Source organism: Symphodus melops (genome assembly GCF_947650265.1).
Source record: "Symphodus melops genome assembly, chromosome: 6".
Classification (NCBI taxonomy): domain Eukaryota; kingdom Metazoa; phylum Chordata; class Actinopteri; order Labriformes; family Labridae; genus Symphodus; species Symphodus melops.
The window spans coordinates 14,949,917-14,970,166 of record NC_136696.1 but is presented as its reverse complement, the minus strand read 5'-3'; the positions used below and the strand labels follow the sequence as shown (position 1 = coordinate 14,970,166).

At 43.1% G+C, this 20,250-nt stretch overlaps 1 protein-coding gene across 8 annotated transcripts in view; it reads left to right on the top strand.

Moving 5' to 3' along the window:
* Positions 1-20,250, top strand: part of frmd4a (FERM domain containing 4A) — a 93,005-nt gene that overhangs the window by 48,194 nt on the left and 24,561 nt on the right. For 7 of the 8 annotated variants that reach the window (XM_079346344.1, XM_079346345.1, XM_079346342.1 and 4 more), the window contains exons 2-4: positions 13,299-13,364; positions 17,490-17,584; positions 20,013-20,105. In XM_079346344.1, the coding sequence (XP_079202470.1) occupies positions 13,299-13,364; positions 17,490-17,584; positions 20,013-20,105 (254 nt within the window). Of the gene's footprint in view, positions 1-10,368; positions 11,004-13,298; positions 13,365-17,489; positions 17,585-20,012; positions 20,106-20,250 lie in introns of those variants that run through there. The other variant, XM_079346346.1, reaches the window with a different exon arrangement.

Here is a 20,250-nt window from a genome sequence, read left to right as displayed (position 1 = left end):
GATGTGTCTGTATAAATGAATGATTTGTGACTTGTACTTGTTTTATTGAAAGCCGCTGTGCTGTGATTCAGCAAAATTCAGCCTTTCAGTATTCCCTTCACCATGTCTGGATTGGTACTCGGGGCTTACATGGAGCCATTAGTATTCCCCAGGCGTCTCACCTGCCCTGTGTGCTGCAGCTGGCACAGCCAGGACAAACCACAGAGACTGAAAGGGGCGCAGCAGGCCTGGTACTGGACAGCAGAGCACCTTTTTTTTTTTTTTTTTTTTTTAAAGTTTACATTCACAAAACACACAATGTAAGTTCTCCTGCCTTCTTCCTTTATCCCCTTGTTATTCTCCAGAGGAGAACAAGCTGGATTGTTTTTCCAACTTTTGCCTTTCAGATATGATTTTTAAGCATCCAGAAGGGAGGGCAACACAATCAGAGGAAACTGAATAATATGGTAGGCCGGCCTGAAACAAAACCTCCTCGACACCACTCCCCTTTCAGACATCTGAAAAAAAAAATCCCTTCAAACCAAGGTCTTTAAACTATTTCCTGACAATCCTCTTAATGTTTGCTTTAACTGGCTCGCTACAATATCTTCCCTTGGCCCGGTGCGGAGGTTCAGTCCACAGTGAAGCAGTTAATAGTGGCAGGAGTTACAAAAAGCAGCGAATGAGGGGTCAGTGTGTCAGCCTGCAGGATGGGAATATCCCCAGCTCACTTGACTGCTGTGTGCCCGGCTTCCTCTAATATCGTTAATGCGATACCCAGACTCACAACAGCGAGAGAGAGAGAGAGAGAGAGAGAGAGAGAGAGAAAAGAACAAAAGAGGGGACTTGACTGTGTCTGTACACATTTTTATCAAACAGTTTTCTCCACTGCTTTCTTCCTCCTGAATTGCAAATACATTTCCACTCCAGTGATCTGACCTAAACTAAGCCTCCAGTGCCTCTTTTCCCTTTATTTTATTCCTGCTTAAATTACCTACTTCATATCTTATTTAACTCTCCCGGCTCTGCTTTCAACTCTCCTACCCACTCAATCAGGACACCAGCGCTCCAGTCTGTGACACGTACAGTACGCCAAGGTGATCGTTTCGTTTGTATGTTGTGCGTGTGACGGCGGCGGCGGCATGCTGTGTGATTGAGCGCCGGCTTTACTGCAACATTTGCGATGTGTTGTGTGCACACGCAGATGTGATCTTATTACTCCTGTGAGAGTTTGCAGCTGCATGTTCACACTTTTATACATCACGGTTGAGTAATATTGACTCAACAGCCTGCAGTCACACGTTTTCCTCTGGTGGTGTGACCCTTTAAATAGGGAGAGTACCGACTGGCGTGTGAGGGCAGACAGTGTCTCGGGGTGTTTGCTCAACTGTGTCATTTCTCATGTTGCTTTCGATTTTCATTGATTTCATCCTTGTGCATTAAAGCTTTCTGCCTCCTGTTTTTCCTCCCCCTCCTTCTCGCCACGCGGCCCCCATCCCAAAGGCAAGACATCCCGTACGGGGAAAGGATCGAGTTGTTTACTTGTAATATTTTCCCTGCGACTATGCAAGTCTCACATGAACCGATCAGTTTGTTCTTAATCATGTAACGTGAAGTGTTATTAAGCAAAACTCGTCATCACTGCGTTCGTCATCCTCATAGATCGTTTCAGACATGACAAGATAAACACCCAACGTTTATTTCCTGTAATATTGTTTGTTAATTACAGACAGGAAGCTCGCTCTCCTGGATGTCAGTTGGTTTCGTAGCAACGCAGCTCCACAGGCGAGTTGTATACATATTTAAAATTCTGCATGATGTCAAATATATCATGCATATTCATTAAACCCTGATGTTCTATTCCCCTTTAGTCTCTACTACAGGATACGATTAGAAACAAGGCCTGTTTTTTTTCCATGTCTTCTGTGAAAACAACTGTGTCACCGCTCTTTTTTTTAAAAACATTTTTGATGAGTCCTAGTCCAACGTATAAAGCTGAGACACAGCATCACAGCACTTAAATAACAGAGACACACAATGCTCCCTCTGTCGAGAAGCTGGTTCAGTCAGTTTGTCTGTTCAGTCACTTTTTTTTTTTTTTTTGGGTCCAATGGGTAGATGGATGGGCATGATGGAAAACAGTCCACTGTGATTCCACTCACCATCCATTTGTTTTTATATTCCATTTCAGTAAATAGAGGCATGATAGGCAGGCAAATATCCAGAAAAGGAAATATGTGTATCCTTGCTGTTTCCTAGCATCACTCATCTCCCCCACCCCCCTTTATTTCCAGCCAAGAAATTACCAGATAGAAGTTGAAGTTCAACTTGTGACTTCCTACTGAAGCATTTGGATCGCTCTCCATGTCTGGCAGCCATCTTTGTTCTGATTGCCAGAGTCAGGATTTGTCCGTGAGAAAATCTTTCCCCACAGTCGGCATAAACTTGCTTGCTGACAGCAGAAGGAGGGGAGGACCAGAGAGGACATTGTCTCCAGTTTTTTTTTTCCAGTGCTTTGTTTATTTTTGTTGTAATTATCTAATTTCTTTGCAACTAGCTGTAGGCATGTTTGTGTTTGATACCCCTGCATATGAGCACACGCTCACGCAGAGAAACACGGCTGTGGATTCTGTTGGTGGTTGAAGCCATTTACAGTGTCTCTCGGGGATATGGTCTTATTTGCATAGTTCATCTGGAAAACATTTCCACTTCTACTTTCCCAGGTTTATCAAATACACAGCGTGTGAGTGTAATCGTGTGTGTAAAAAGAGGAAATGGAAAAGGGGGGGGCTCTTTGATGTCTGAACTTGGAGAGGGAAAAAAAACAGTTACATCATGGGAAACTATTTTCTTCCTCCATAAATAATAAATGATGATCTAAATGTTACCTACCATTCATATTTTGTTTAAATCAATGTGTTTGGAAGCCTCTTCGTCTCGTTTCATGTAACATTTTTAAATCATGACAGCCTTCCTCCCTAGTGTTATTGACTTACTGTGCACCATAAGCTTCTTTGCCGTGCCAGGATTTAATTTCTCTGCTAATGTGAGATTGATAGGACGGCGGCTCACTTGATTAATTAAACAAGTTTGCATGCTTACCCAGTCGCTATTTTATACGCATACCACACAGGAGTCTTAAAGGACTAATCTGATTCAGAGATTTGAGGCAGAGTGTTAATTGGAAACAGAATGGTTTATCTATATGCCATTTAAGTATATGTAGTACACATCCTATACCATGAATATATAGAGCCAGAAAGAGAAATCCTACGTATAGCAACATTTAATATATATATATTAATACATAAGAAAGCACAAGCAATGGCCTCACAGCTGGAATATCTGGATCAGAGTTTATCTCAAATGTTATAAAATAATATCCATTTTCCTGTTATCAGTTTCCACGTTGTATACCATTCAGATGTGCAACATGTTAAAACATGAGTGTTGACATCCCTCCTAATCCCCAAGTGTGCCTGAGGTGTGGCCACAGTCTCATATGAGTTGCCAGGACAGGCATGCTAGAAGGTTTTTTCTTTTTTCAGATGTGGTCCTTGGTTTAACTATGGCATTAGTGAAGAGGATATAGGGGTTTATGATGTTTTAAATTCAGAGGTTATGGCCCCGGTATAGAATGGTAATCCCTCTGGATTACTCGGGGGGGGGGATCTGGTAAATATCTGGAAAATCCCTCGCGTGGACTCTCAGATCCTCTGTTTGTGCAGATATTAGTGCCCCCACCAGTGTGTCTACATGTGTTCACTGAACAAAGGTTCAAAGTTTTGCTCGTATGGGAACTTTTATGGAAGAGTAAGGAAATATTATTTTACTTCCAAACAGAACAATCCAAAACATCTCAGTTTACAAAAAGAGCCTCCCCTCAGCACTTATTATGTGACCACTTTATTCAGCTTCATAGATGAAGTAACATTTACTCCAATCATATTAGTACTGGATGGAATGCATATATCTTCAGATGAGGTGGAGCTAAGTAAACGATTTTCCTTGAGTCTTCGGGTGAGCTTTTTTTTTTTTACCACTCTATGATGTTGAATAAGTCATACCAGTTCTTCTCCGATACATAGAGAAACTGTAGGATCATAAATATGTATAATACTTCTTTAACACTGCAAAGGCCATGAACCTCTGTATCCCTCTGAAGTATGTCTGTAGCTTAAATAATGCGTGCATGAAATGGGAAAATACTCATCTGCTAAACGGTTTTAGGTGCAAATTCTCACATAGGAACTACACTTAGCTAGCTGGATTATTGAGTGGTGTGAATTGAACTTACAAAAATAGCTTTCAGACTACAGCTAAAAGAATCAACTCAATTCTCTTTTGTAGTTCTTGGACATGATTGATTGGGTGTTTTTTATTCGAGGAGCAAATACTTTCCACATCCTACCTTTGGATTTTGGCTCTTCCTGAGGCAAAATAGCCATATGGGAGACTTTCAATGCCATTACAATGATGACATTCCCTTTGGACAAGAGGAATTGCACACACACAAACACAGACCACATGTACTTGCCAAAGGGCTCTCCCTGCAGATGAGCATGGGTCATTTTTCATTACTCTGGCTCAGAGGAATCAGGTGTGTAGTAATGGAGCACAGTCACATTGAGCCAAAGTTATGGAGAGATAAATTCTTATAGTTCACACAGTGGCTGTATCCCAGAGCGGCTGCAGGACGGAGCCCATGAAGGGACCTAAAGCTCTTTTCTCTACTTATATTTGTTGTATGAGTGCATCTTGATCCTCGGGGGAAGATGAGAGGAAGTTCTGCAGCTGCTGCATGCTCACAATGTCTCCTCTTGTCTCTCTGCTTTCTTTATTGTGGTTCCTCTGTTTGTCTGCCTGGCTCACTTCCAGCTTATTCCCACTCCCTGTCCTGCCTGTCTGCATTACCCGTTTTAGACTCTTTCCTTTGGGGAGTCCTAGCTTGGCTGTCTTCACTATGGAAGTGTGCTGTTGTTCTTCTTCTACTCCCTATACATTTTTCTTCACGTCACCTGTGCAGGTATAGCTCTTAGCATAGCAGGAGTGGAAGCATGATGAGGGAGTGTTGAGGTTATGGGATAGGTGTTATCATGAACACCTATAGAGCAAAGTGTTTCCTAATCAATGCCATTGAGGGATACTACTGTTTTAAGATGGATTAGATCATTTGTGAGAAGAACATTTCTTTTTTTTTTTGCTTTAAGAAAATGAACCCTTTGATGGGTCCTAGCTTTTTGTTTTTTTTCTTCGGTTACAGTGTGTCAAAATTGTCTCGCAGTGTCCTCCTCCTCTAAGTGCCCTACATTTCTGCCAGAGTGCATGGCGGAGACAGCTACATCTCCGAGTAAGTTGTCATGACAACTTTTGTTTGCAAGGTGGGTTTGGAGAGCAAGGGGGAGTAAAGCTGGTCAAACATTTATGCGTGTGTGTGTGTGTGTGTGTGTGTGTGTGTGTGTGTGTGTGTGTGTGTGTGTGTGTGTGTGTGCGTGTGTGACTGACAGTGCAGGTTGTGTCCATGCCACTCAGCAAAAGTAGTGAGTGCTTTTAAAACCGAAGAGTTATTATGCGGATGGAAGCTCACAGAGCTCCTGTAAAGCCGGTGTCTTCAATGATGTCGCTCTGTGGTTGTTTCCCCTAATTGGCCTGGAGGGTCTAGAGGCCCTGAAGGACCAACACAGAAACACACACACACACACACAAGGGCAAAATGAGTGATGAACAGAGAGGATTTAGGCGCTCTTTACTGCAACACCCCTTTCCTCCTCTCCCCTGCTGTTCTGGTCTCAGAGTACATGTTTAATAGGCTGGTATAGAATACATTAGGACTGACACAAACACTCACACACACACACACACAGGATTTTTCAGACAGGACTGTTTAATATTCAGCATGCTAAATGGTTGGAGTGTTTGGTATTCTATCCAGTCACAGGACACTGGAAAGAGGCCACTGGAGTTCAACTGCTCTGAAGTACACAGTGCCCTTGAGTTACGCCATGATCTGTGCATGTGCGTGTGTGTTTGTGTGCGCGTGTGTTTGTGTGCGTGTGTGTGCATTTGTTTGTGAGAAACTAAAGCAGAGGCAGAAGGAGCACCAGATTGATAAAGACAATCAAGGATGGAGATACGACCAGGAGCTGCATGGATAAGCACTACAAGAGAAAGTACACACTTTTAATAGGTGATATATAAATTCACACAGTGCACACGTTCATATAGGGAACACTATTCGTAGTGCAGAACTAAACACCAGGCTCTACGTCACTCTGTCTCTCTGTGTGCTTTGCCAGCAGTATCAGTGAACACAGGGTCACTGGGGTCTGCAGTGATTTCTCACCGTGTGAATTATAGATGAACAGAGGAGGTGTGGTGGTAAACGATCCTACCTCTGCGAGTGACCAACACACACACACACACACACACACACACACACACACACTGATGACATAGATCCTTGCAGATCAACCTCCATCATCACTTAGACTGTGTTTCATTGAGAGAAAAGTCCTCAGGACATGAAATCACTCACAGCTCTCTGCTCTTCTCGTTAGGCTGCCGGTCCTCTGGCTCCCCCTTTTGCCCCAACAGATTTCTCCTCCTGCCCTCCTTTGAAACTGTACTTTTATAACCGATTACCCTCAGATCTAGTTCATTCAAAACACACAGCAAAAGTACATGGTTTGTCTTTATCAACAAAAGGCTGCTTTTTTTTGAGTGGAATTTAAGGAATGTCAAAGGCTGGTCGGAAAAGGGCAGAGTCGACCAGAAAAAGTAATCTGAGAATGAAAGCAGAGCCGGAAAGAGAGGGCTCAGAAGAAAGGGAGGCTTTTCCCCTCTGTTGGGAAATACAGTGGACATCAACCTTTAGATTTTTTTTTTTCAGCCAAATACTTGCTTATCCTCATCAGAGAGAAAAAATAAGGACATGTGCGAGAATCATAACAGAGGTGACCTGCTCTGAAGCTGACACACTGTGGTGCAGTATCATCAGTGTGCCAATGAAATAGCCTCAAATGTGCTGTGGTGACATCAGGGAAACACTCTCAGTGGTCCTCTGTGAAGACCCCCATTTGCCTTAATTTAAACTTCAGACTTTTCTATTAGACGAGAGCCATTGGAAATTTGCATAATTATTTGACCCACTTGTTATAAGCAGAATAAAGTGGGCTATTTTAAGCAACAGAATATGATAATATGAGGATCATATTACTTTATGGACTCAAATATATATATATTTTTAAAACAAGTATGTCATTATTTTGTGAAGTAAGAAAAAGTAAGAACTTCAGAAAGCCAAGCGATTATGACTACAAAGACTGTTCACATGTACTCATACAGAATTGAACGTTCTTTGCATTCCTGCCTTATCTTCACCACTTTGCTTTGCACCATAGTCATCCTGCATCTATTGCCAATTCACAGCTTGCAATGGTCATTGAATACTGAATAGAGTAGTGATTCTGAAAGTGTGGTCAAGTAGTTTATTTCTACAACAATTCTTTCCCAAAGTGACACAAAAGGAGACACATTTTTTTTATTAAATTGGGGGGGGGGTGTGTGGCGGTGGTCCAATTCATGACATTCGAAATTCACAAGCATCTTCTTCATCTGTCAGTTTAAGTGAAAGTTGTGATTCTTCTTTGTATGATGTGGGAAAGAAACATCTGAAGGAGAGAAAAAAAAACAGAGAAAGACTTTGGTAAAGTCTGGGAATTGAGCTTTGTAGTAAAATAAGAACAAAGCAGTTGGTTACAGAAATATCTTCAGCTTGTTTGAAGTGCCAGTGTGTTTCTGATTTTAAAAAAACGCCCTAACTGGAACCACATTTCAGTCCCAAAGTCACTCCCGGGCAGAGAGGGTGGAGCTCACACACACACACACACACACACACACACACACACTTGAACAAACAAAACAGATCTCTCTTGGTCAGTCTTTTCTCTAGACATTCCTGGCTGCCTTTCCATGACCCTCCCTGCTCTGAAGAAGTCCGGATTCGGCCCTGCTATTATTTTTCCATCAGGTTCTTCATGCAGTTCAACTTTAATGCAGAGCTTCTGTATGTTTTGCTGAATCTTGTGTTGTATAGTAATCCGCACCACATGCAGATAGTGTTACATCAAAACTGACGACGAGCCGTCAAGTCAAGTCATTTATAATGAGCTCAGCGCCATAAATCATTGTTGTGTCAGACCACACTTGCACTCAAAGTGACGTGTTTAAGAGTGTCTGTTTGTTTAGTCTCTATAAATACGGGATAGATGCAGACAAAGAGACAGAACAAGACAGAGAAGGCGACCGTGGAGTGTGTGTGTGTGTGTGTGTGTGTGTGTGTGTGTGTGTCAGTCTAAACTGCCTACCGCAGTGTCCCACAGCCGGGGTTAAAAAGATTCTCCATCTTGTTTCAATTAACTGTTGGGCTCTGTTTATATCACGTTCCACCAATATAGGTTACCTTTTCCAGCACACGCCATCAACCCCGTCCCCCTCCTCGGCCCTAAAATCTGACTTTAATACCCACCTTGTGTTTAACCCACCTCACCCATCCAGATCTTTCCCCTTTGGACCCCAGCTCCGTAGAATTACACCAGATCAGCACCTCATTACAACCACACCTCAGCCAGGAATAGAAGCCCACCGGCTCTATAACAGGGCATTTTAACAGGCCAGACATGTCACACCTACAAGTGCTGCTCACCTTGTCCTACTGAAACACCTTCAGTGGGTCACTGAAAGGTGAAGACGTATGTAGAAGTTGAGAGGCGTGAGCATGGGACACTGAGGATCAATAAATCACCTATGTTTATTCTTCCTTCCTGCCTTGCTTCCTCTCTTCCTTCCCCCTCTCCACTCCTCCTTTCTCTCTCTAATTCTGTTTGTCTGGATCTCCTCAAATTCACTCCAAACAGCATCCCTCATAAGCTCTACTTCTAAGTGTTCACAATCTTCCTACTGCAATTTTTTTTGCGCTCTCCATTTCTGCATCTGGTAGTTCTACCCGTTCCCTTCCCTCCCTGTATTGCCCCTTTCTCTCCCCCCTTGCAATTCAAACACATGGGACCTTGATAGCAAACTGAGGAAGCATCCAATAAAGGAAGATATGTATTAAACAAAGGAATGTTAAGGAGGAACGGGTGTATGTATAAAAGCCAAAAAAAAGAGTCATCTGGAGATATTTAAGTTGGACAGGCCAGTTTCCGGTGCCTGGAACAGGCCAAAAATATCGAGAAACAGAAAAATCCATCAGAAGGAGAACGGATACACCTCCTCCTTCCTCATGTGACATTGAGCTAACTAAGCTGCATTTTGGGTTTACAGTATGAGGTTATGTCCCAACAAACTTGTTTAATCCAGGCTCATGAAATGTATTTATGTCTTCATATTGCCTTACGTCTGGGAAAAGATCATTTCTCATAAATCCTGCAAATTTAAGAACAGTATTTTGAGTGCATCTGCATATGGTTAAGAAAAACAAATACATTATACTGTCCTGAGATAGGCAAATCTGTAATGTGTATGCAGACATCTTGGCAAAAGGTTTGGCCTCCTATGTGAATGCATAATGTGCTACAGGGCACCTCACACTGTTTTCATAACAAATGAATTATTATAATAAAAGCAGACAAGCCACACTCGCTGAGTCATTCAAATATTATTGACAGCAGGTAGGCTTTCTCCAGAGCAAACATTAGTTTCTATTTATAGTAGCCTACCAAAAGCTGGACGGAGTTTTGTTACGTTAACAACTTGTGGTTTCAACGGCTGCTGCTCCAGCTGCATAAGGTGAACACAAGAGCCCAATTTAGGTCAGAGAAAAAAAAAGTCTAACGGCTGCAGTACTGAAGGCCAGGAGTCATTCAAGGAAGCTAAACCAACTCTAAATGCAAGGCACATGTGTGTTTCAAAAGGTGCAAGTGAGTTAGAGAGGGAGAGAGAGACCAAACAAGCCAGGCATCAAGATCTAACTAAAACTCCTACTTTTTAGATAATCTAACCAATTTAGGCCCATGAAAGTCTTTTAATATAGGCCTCTTACACGTGTTATAGGCTTGGCATAACATTACTGTCAAAACAATGAAGTCATATGAGCATAGGATGTTTCAAGAGAGACCTTTCTTCCCCACAAAGCCTGCATGTTTCAAAGAACATCCGATTCAATTGTCTCTCGACTGTGATCTCTGCTCATTCTTATTTATCAGCAGTGCATCACTTGTGTAATAGGCAGATAATTGGTGTGATCTGTAGACACAAGTCTGTTTTGGTTTTGGTTTGTATACACATACCTACATGGAGAAAGAGAGAGAGAGAGAGATAAAGAGGGAGAGAGAGCGGTCTGCAGTTTCTGTCTCATGGCTGTGAGCTGCTGCTGCAGAAATTTTCCCCATATCTCCTCCTCTCCCCGCCCCCACATCTTGCCTCCATTATTCCCGTGTTTTCGAAGCAAGCAACTCCGGTGACAGCAAGAAACACAGCAGGGAAGTGAAGGCAGCCAGGAATACGCTCGACCGTCGGACATTCATCCCCCCCTCTCGACTGCTGACCGGTGGTACAGTCTCGTGCTATCTGCACGTTCACTCACCGTTAGTTGTGCATGGTGCCGGTAGCGGGAGGAGGAGGAGGAGGGGTTGGTCGACCGGGACTTAGCACCGTGAGAAGCTCTCTGCTGCTTTTCGGAAGGAATAGCTGGGAAGCAAGCTTTGGGAAATAACACTGACCGAACAGTCTCCGTTAATTATCGCCGAGTTGCCTCGTGAGCGGAGGGTTTTGTGATGCAACGGCTCTGTGACGTGGAGAGGACAGCGGGCAGCGTCTCTCGTAATTAACGTTAACTAATGGTCACTAACATGGATGCTGATGTGCCTCCTCCCTTAGGCCGGCCGAGAAAAGGGGTGTATTTTGACGATTTCATGGCAGTAACACGACTCGGTTCTTTTTGGGATTAATAATAATAGTTTTTTTCGCCTTGTTTGAATCCGTTTTTTTGTGCTGGAGCATCGCTGTGAGCGTTTGTTTGCAAGGTAACTAATAATAACATTACCGCCGTCTCTAGCACTGACAGAGCATCACTGTCCAGCTGTGTTTGTGTGTGTGTGTGTGTGTGTGTGTGTGTGTGTGTGTGAGAGAGAGAAAGACTTTGTGATGTGGTCGGCAGCTCTAGAAACATAATGAAACTCTGTCACCACTGGCCTGCTTTATTGGTGTAGCTACATGGTTCATTTGCATCCAACCTTTTTTTTTATTATTATTATTCTCGTTTCTTGCCAGTCAAACAGCTTTTAAAAAAATGAAGGTTTGCCAGTTTAAAACGTAATGGGTCAGACATACTGAAGGATGAATCACACAGCAGAACAAGGTGATGTAGCTAATGTTGCAAACACATTGGTTTATAGTTAACAACACAGGCTACAACAAAATATTCCACATTTTTTTTGTGTCTTCAACAATGTCCTGTAAAAAGGAACTTATGAGGAACTTTATTACTTTTGGTTTAATGGTGGTGACATATGGGTAACAAATGTCCAAAGCCACAACGTGAATTTTTACGACTAAAACCAATAAGCATCTGTCTCTGCCAGATTGGGTTTCCTAATTTTAGCCTCCAGGCCAGTGATTTGTTACCTTGACGTTTAGGTTTCTGTAATTCCCAGCAGTCTAAAGCAGGATGCCAGTGAGTGTGTGTGTGCCTGCACTGTCTGAAATGTAAAGCATTGCAGACAAGATATTAAAGAAATACGATTAGTAAATGTAGTATTTTCGTCTTCTCCAGGGTCAGTTGGACAAAATGTGTTTTAGGAATTGGGCATTTCCTTATTATCTTATAACATTACACATGCTTTATTAACAATGCACACCTCAGGGTTGTTAAATAAACGATCAACACTGACATGTGTCATGGGAGTGATTATTGTCAGTATACATTGTAAACATGGAATACTAATACAACTCCAACGAAAGAAGCTTGGAGATGAAAACAAAAGCCTACACTGGAAAATATAAGTGTGTGTGTCACTGTGTGCACAGGTGCACCCAATCTAAACCCTCAAACCACAGGAGATCAATGGGGAGTGGGAGGGTAAACTGAATCCTTGAAAGTATCCAGAAGCCACACACATTTACACACAGCCCAGTAGTCATTTGGGGATGAGTTCACACACATGGATGAGTTTTGAGACAACCCTGTCATCAGTCCTCTACTTTGCTTTTTCTTTGGTATCAGCTCTCTGCTAAACTCTCACCTCAAACCTGCCACCTTAATGCAAGCTGGCATGAGTGGTGGGAAAGTAGTCCTGCTCATGTTGTGTGGACACACCCTTACCAAATTGCAAGAGCCTCAGGTGGTCAACTTGATCCCCGTGGCGATGCGTTACAAACCGGTTACGCTTGTGCTCATGTTTACGGCATCTCTGTTTTGGAGGGAGTTCTCATCAGATGTTCAAAAGTTAAGGATGTTTCACCCGTTCTCTCCCTCCTTTACCAAAAAGTCATACCCCTCCACCCCTTCTGCATCCCCCCCACCCACCCCCACCCCCCCATCTCCCAGATGTGAGGGAAGTGTGGGAGGAGCCAGGGGGTGTTTGTGTTCCTCGGGGTCCCCGCTTCCTGTTAAATTGCAGAGAAACTCTGCATGTGCTGAAAACACCAGCACACACACACACACACACACACACACACACACACACTCAAAAACAGATGCGAAAGACTCTGGCACAGTTAGTATATCTTTTTCTTGAAATGTTTGACTTCATTTCTGCGGTGAATTATTAAGCCTTAGACTTGTTTCCATTGGAGTTTTATGATGCTGAAGCAACCGTTAAGACATGTTTGGATATTGAACTTGTGTGTACTTCCAGCAGTTGACTGTTTCATTATTCCACCTGCTTCAGTGTTTATGCCTGAACTTGGCAGACAGATATCCTTTTTTTTTTTTTTTTTTTTTTGCAGCACTATTCAGCAAGCCTTGTATTAACAAAACAGACAAACACTCCTCTGAAACTCGCTCGCTGGCAGCTTTAGTCATGCTGGTCACTGTTAGTAGTCCACTGACGAATAATAGATTTCCTGCTTAAGGAGGAATGCTAGAAATGTCCCTGAGGAAGAGGTCTGCACAGGACATTGTCTCTATTGCTCTGTTGTGTGTTGATAGCTGTTAGTTAAGAGTTCAGCTTGATTCAAAATGCGCATGTCTCTGTTGAGACAAAAAAACAAAACAAAAGGATGCATTTGTTCTGTTGTGGTATGACAAGTTATATCTGTAATGGTTTTAAAGAGAAACAAAATTAACGAGCATCCTCTTCCTTTTGTTTATTTCTCAGATGACAGAGGGAAGGCGATGTCAGGTCCATCTCCTGGATGACAGGAAGCTCGAGCTCCTTGTACAGGTGAGTCTGTGTCACTTCCCCCGTCTTCCTCTTTCTTCTTCCCTCTCTCTCTCTCTGCCCACTCCTATTTCCTCGCTGTGCGAGAGAAATGATGTCTGGAGTCTCGAGGGAGTCGTGCACTGCTGACTTAGGGAAATTCAGTCAGCAGTAGGTGACTTTGCTTTTTCTTGATGCTCACCTGATCTTTGCACACACACACACACACACCAACACACAGACAGAGTCGCATACGAGCATGTACTCATCCTAGCACAGAGTTAAGTCCAAATGGTCCCTTAAACACAAACTATTTATTTCCCTGTAACTCATCTCATTTACTATCTTTCTGTTTTTGACGATGCTCCATCTCCTCATCCTCATACACATCTTGGAACAACAAGGCCTCTTCCTCCAACTCTCCTCCCAGCAGGCCTTTCTGCTGTAATGACCAAAGGGCGTGAGCAGCACCCGTAACGCACCACACTCTCCCTCGTTCTCCATGGAAAGCCTCTTCCCTTCTCAAATAACGATTTAAAGCACCGCAGCCGTAGAGGTCCGTTCTACTGGCAGGAATAAGATTGCTCTGTATTTACAGCAACACCAACCTTCATTCTCTCTGTTCATCAAAAGCCCTTTCAATTTTTTACCACCTCCCTCAGCCTTATTTTCGCTCGTGACTATTACCCACCTCGACTGGAAAAAGGAGAAAAGACAAAAGAAGGTAATTGTCCTGGAAGGGGATAAGAAAAGCGAGCAGAGAACAGAAGGACTGGCGCTGGATGTTCGGGAGATTGATGAAAAGGTTGATAGAAAAGTGAGACAGGAGCTTCAGGAGTGGAGAGTCAGGAGATGACGAGATGGGAAGAGAGAGAGAGGAGAGGATGGAGGGGAGAGCTGAGGAGGGGTCGGCTGACTTTCTGATTAGATTACTCTACCAGAACTGATCCTCTCTTCCAAATTGTCACTTCTTCCTGCTCCTCTTTCTCTCTCTCTCTCTCTCTCTCTCTTTGTCTCTCCATCTCCACATTCTCTCCCTGCTTGCCTTTACCTGTCTGTCTATGGCTCTGTCTCCTTCTCAGTCTCCAAATACGAATCTCAGATGCTGAATATTCATCCATTCGTCTTCTTTTCTGCTTATCTCTTACCATATTCGAGCAGGAAATGGGTATGAAATAATCATGTAAACACATCATTGTAATATCTGTTTTGTTTAAAGGGTTTAACAACTACTAGATGTCAGTGGTTCAACACATACTCATGGTAACCATTGGTATTTTGAGTTTGACAATGTTTTAAATAGACATGACAGAAAGTCCAGAAATGGGGATGTTATTGAAAACCCTTGTTGCATAAATTAGGATACTGCTCTCTTTCTCTCTCTCTCTCTCTCTCTCTCCCCTTGCTCCTCTTCGTTTTGAGGCTGTGCAGTTGGCCAGCAGTGGTCCACAGGAAATGACAATGTTGTTCTTAGTTTTTTGTGGTGAACCGACATTCAGTCAGGACCTCCATTAATCCGTTAAAAAGGATTTCTTGAGGGACTGATGATAAACCAGCTGTGTTTTTCAAGTACTGATGCAATTCCACTTGGCTTCGTGATGTCATTACTGACAGTGGCGTAGTCAAGCCTGTCCTGTCCTGAACGTCAGCTAGCTAGCCTCAGGAGGGTCTGATCTCTTTCTGTCCCTTACTAACGAGCAGTTTAATCCCAGAAGAGTCTCCCCCCCTTCCCCTTCCTCATCCATTTCCTCCTTTTTTTTTTTATTGCGTATCCTTTGTGGATAGTTTATGGATCCATGCCTCATTGGAACAGAACTATGCACCAGAAGGCCTACACCTATTGACCAGGTCCTAAAGATGGAGGCTAACCACCAAATGCACCACTGTGTAAAATATGAGTGGGTCATACTGTATGCCTGAGGCCAGAGTGGTGTAAGGTTGTCAGTGGACTGTGGAAAAGCATTACTGTGAATGCTGATACTAAACTGAAGGAACATTGAAATGATTGTATTGAAGGATTGTTGGAGGCGACAAAATATATATATATATACACACACACACACACACACACACAGTATTAATCAAAACAGTAAAACGTACAAGGCATGAGGCTGAACACCGTCTCCTCACCGTGTTTGGACTCTTAAAAGACTGCCACTGAAAAATCAGTTCAATAAATCTGGGCCATCCGAAAAGGCGCCAAGGGCCCTGCTAGCTGTTTGCAAAGATTGGATTGTGATTTTCTGCCAGCCAGCGCAGTGAGCTACTGTTGTGTGTTAGTCACTTGTCTGGAAGTTTGCTTAGCATGTCTCGTCTTCACTCGCACCTCCCTGTAATTCTTACGCTGTTAATTACCGGTGCTGCTGAGGAGGCACAGGCTAACCGTCTGTTAGCTGTAATGCTGTCTGAGCTATCAGAAAGCTGTACTGTCTGAGAGATTGCTCAGCAGTGTGTATATTATGTGTATGTGTCTGTATAGTATGAGGCTCTCAGGCAGTGGGGATTGTCTGCATTGTGTTGTGTATGCGTCATTATAACTCTTCCACCTGCCACACCACCAGTAATGTTTCTTTCACATCTCAGAGAAGAAACGTTATTCAACTTGTGTTCACGTGTCTAAGGAGTGATTCTAGACCCAAACTCAATCCTAAAATCAAACTCACCATCTCACTTTTTTTATTATTTTATAATCTGCTCGCCATATTCTCAACAATATTGACTCTTAACGGGTCTTTCGGGTTCCTTACCATCAGTCACGCCCTTGACGCTTGCCTGTCTACTTTGTCCTTGTACTTTCCGACAAATTGTGTGTCCTCGTGTGTGTTCCCCTGCTCATTGTTGACTGTGTCGTGGTGTCGTGGGCGTAGTTTAATTGATACTGGAGCCAACACAACTGCTGATTGGTAATGAGAGACTCTTGTTGAACCGAAACATGTATTACTGCTAATATATGTTTGTAAGAGTGAAGTTATGTTTTGTTTTGTTTTCCCATATGTAAATATGCAGTTGAAAGTTTGTTCTTAATAATATCCTGATGGTTCCTCAACATGTAGGCATTAAATGTTTCTTCTCCTCAAGCTCCCTCCATAGCTTCCATTCTCTCCAGAGCCTTTTTGTGTTGCAGGATCACTGTAGGCGTTACGCTTACATGAGATTTAGGTCATTGGAGTGTGTGTGTGTGTGTGTGTGTGTGTGTGTGTGTGGTGTAGCTCTGCATGACATCACCTCCTTCTCTTTAAATAGCTTCCAGTAGCTGTGACTGGAGTTGTGCAGTAACGTAGATAGCATAGGACCTGAGGGGAAGACTGTCACATACATTTGTGTGTGTGTGTGTGTGTGTGTGTGTGTGTGTGTGTGTGTGTGTGTGTGTGTGTGTGTGTGTGTGTGTGTGTGTGTGTGTGTGTGTGTGAATGCATCTTTTGTTGATTTTTCTCTTCTGCCCATGTCTCCTGTATGTACATCCACAGCACGTCCTCCTGCATGTTGAGTGTGTGCTCTGGGTTTGTCAAATGTGCATGCAGATTTGCCGATGTGTGCAATGAAAATGTCGGCTGCACGCCACACCCATGGTTAACCTCAGGGTGGAGCATGCTGTTGCTCAGGATGTCACAAACCAGCAGACACATGGCATCAGTCCCAAGTTTTCTGCTCGGCTTTAGGATGCTATACAAGCTCTGTGAGCTGTGTGATGGACGGCGGTTGTCACCATATATAGCACGGAAAGCTGTTTTAAACAGCCAGCAAGCTCTGGTCCTGACTGCAGCCCTCTCCCTGCAGTACAGTGGTTGAGCCCAGAGCCATGACTCTGCAGTAGAGTTGTGGGTCAGAGAGGCGGAAAGGAGAGAAGGAGGGAGGGGAAGGGCAGGGTACCTGCACTGTCAGCAACATCCACACACTCCATCCATCTTTCTCACACACTCTCTCTCTCTTTCATTTCTCTCCTCTTCACTGGCTCTTTTCCTCTTTTCCCCACGTGTTAGCTAGAATGCTAAGTCATTGCAAGAGATCACTAGCTGATAGCATATTAACATAAAGTCTTAGCACATTTACTCGTTCCAATGAAACTAAGGTGTGATAAACCACTCCACACAAACACAATTTAAGATACAACACAAATAGGCTCATGCTGTTACTTCTGTCTCCCTACAGCCCAAACTGATGGCTAAGGACCTGCTGGACCTTGTGGCCTCTCACTTCAACCTCAAGGAGAAGGAGTACTTTGGTATCGCATACACAGATGAAACGTAAGTACTTTTCCTGTCGTGTTTAAATATTGAAAAGTAACGATGGGTTTATCAGTAGCAGAGGACTTATAATTGTCCTGAGTATGTTTGGTTTTTGGGTAAAGCCCCATAACTGTGACTTTTTACTCATCTGTGTAAACGGTGAAGCAACATGTGGGACACATTATACCAGATACAGGCTTTGAATCAGTGCTTTTAGGGTAACAAGTTGAAGTGATGTGCCAAACTATAAAAGCGCTGAGTTTACAAAACGGGAACATCTCTATTTGCATTAGAAGACTGAGAAAGCCAACTTTGTGCTTACTGTTAAATGATAACACTCAGATGCTATAATGGAAGAAATCAAAATGGAGGCATGTATTTTTCATCTCATTTGTTGTTGCATTTTTGTTAGCTGGTAGCTGGTTGCCTCAATAAATTGACTTCTGTTTTGGGCTTAATGTTTGACAAACATTTTCACTCTGCCTCCTCTTGTCATGTTAAAGATCAGTTTGTTTTAATAATCATTTCTTTTGTCAGTTTTAAGAAAAGAATAACACTCACTTCCTGACCTTTGTGATAATGTTAAAGACATCTAAATAAATAGAAGTGTTGCCATATATTCAGGCTAATCTAGCCAGATGCATTCCCGTGTAAGCCTGGGTATTTCCCACAAACTCACGATACAATACACATCACGATACAGAGGCCACAATACGGTACTGAAGGAATGAGTGGAGTTACACTGAGCAGCTGTCTGAAGCTTCCATATCAAACACGCTGTGCGTGCATCAGTCTTTATAAAACACAGCAGAGAAGTGCTTCTGTTATCTTCTGAGCTCGTTTACACGTTCAGTAACCATGAAAGTTTCATTCGCTGCTGGAACAGACGGCACACGCTGACGGTGTGTAGCGAGTCTAGCTGTTGTTGCTAACTTCTCGTCATGGACATTGATTGTGTTGCTGCAGTGTTTGACCTCATTTTTGTGAATCTTGGACCACTCATGTCCAACTCCAGAGTACCTGGTGTTTGTAAAAATACTAAAAAATTCAGAGTTACTCATGGAGTTTCTTAGCCATGCTTGTTTGTTTTGATTGAGAACGTGCAGTGCATCATGTAGTTTTGTTTCTACTGCCCCCTATTGGCTTTAATGGGAACTGCATAATGGGAAATGAGTCTTTCTAAATGGCCTTCACAGATTCAGCCTTCACAGCTTCGGGGCTGTATCGATACTGTAAAATCTGCATCAATACACTTGGCATTGGCCATGATTGGCAAGGAGCACATGACAATATATTGTTGTATCAATTTTTTATCACAGGCCTATTGCCATGTGTATGTACAGAAGTGGCAACATGTAACCTGCAGTGTTCAGCTGAGTTTTAAATGAAGTGTAGTGGCTGAGGTCTGTGATGAATTTTCAGTGGGAATTTCAACAGTCTTTTACTTACAAATGAAAATGTTTTTTGTTGTTTTTTTTGCATGAACGTCTGCCTGCATTCTGGTAAAAAAAAACAACAACAACAACAACAACAAAAAAAACAATACATAATGCACATTTTACTGATCCATAAACTGATATGTGTGATAAGATCCCTGGGTATAAAAGGTTACAGCGATACGTTGAGTTTATGGTTGTCTTGCTCTTAGCTAGAAAAAGATCACAAGTCTGTGTTCACCAGAGGGTTTGCTTCCCGAACTGTGCTTGAAATGCAAAAATGACATTCAAATTAGGGTTTTTTTTTTGTGTCTGCTGACCTAGAAAGACCGGCTCACCGCAGCTCTGTCCACATCTAGTCATGTAAACATACACATGATTTACATGCAGGCAAACTTTGCAATGGCCTTTGCTTTCCCTGCTTTTTGTTTTATGTCATGCACTCAGTGATGCCAAGCAAGGCTGCCCTCTGCACCGTGGCATTTACACGGCTCTGACATATACTGTAAGCAGTGTCAGTCTAGCAAAGCAAAATAGGCTTTGCCGTCTCAGTCCCCCCTAGAGCTAATTCTATGATGTGTAGATTTGTTGCTGGGGAGAACAGACACCTCAGCTCTGACCATTCAGTGTTCAAAAGGCTGCGTGGAGGGAGACGAGGGAATGAGAGACTCAGTGACCGAGGCAGAAGGAGGGAGAGTTTGAGAGAGATGTTGCTCAGTTGCTCAGGAGACCATGCAGGGTTACCAGGGTGACAAGCTGTCTCGGCAGTTTTTCTCTCTGTTGGAGAGGGATAGAAAAGATAGGAGAGAGAGGGAGAGGAGGTTGGGGTGGAGCAGAGGGGCAGAAATGGGAAAATTGGGGTGGGTGTGTGTGTGTGTTGGGGGGGGGGGGTATTGGGGAGGCTTTCAGCAAAATCTTTGTGTGAGATGACTTTTTTTGTGAACCCTGAATGGATACTTTGAACTCTCTGAGTAATACAATGAACTGTTGTTTTGTTGTTTGTCCATCAGGGGCCATTTTAGTTGGCTGCAGCTGGATCGCAGGGTATTAGAACACGAGTTCCCCAAGAAGTCTGGCCCCATCATGCTCTACTTCTGTGTCAGGTGAGTGTCTCACACACACACACACACACACACACACACACACACACTATTCTCTGCTTGTGTCTGACTGTCTGTGTGGCAGAGAAAGAAAGATGGATGCAGCGTGTCGGTTCATGTTTTTTTGGTGTATGCAGATGCCTTCTTG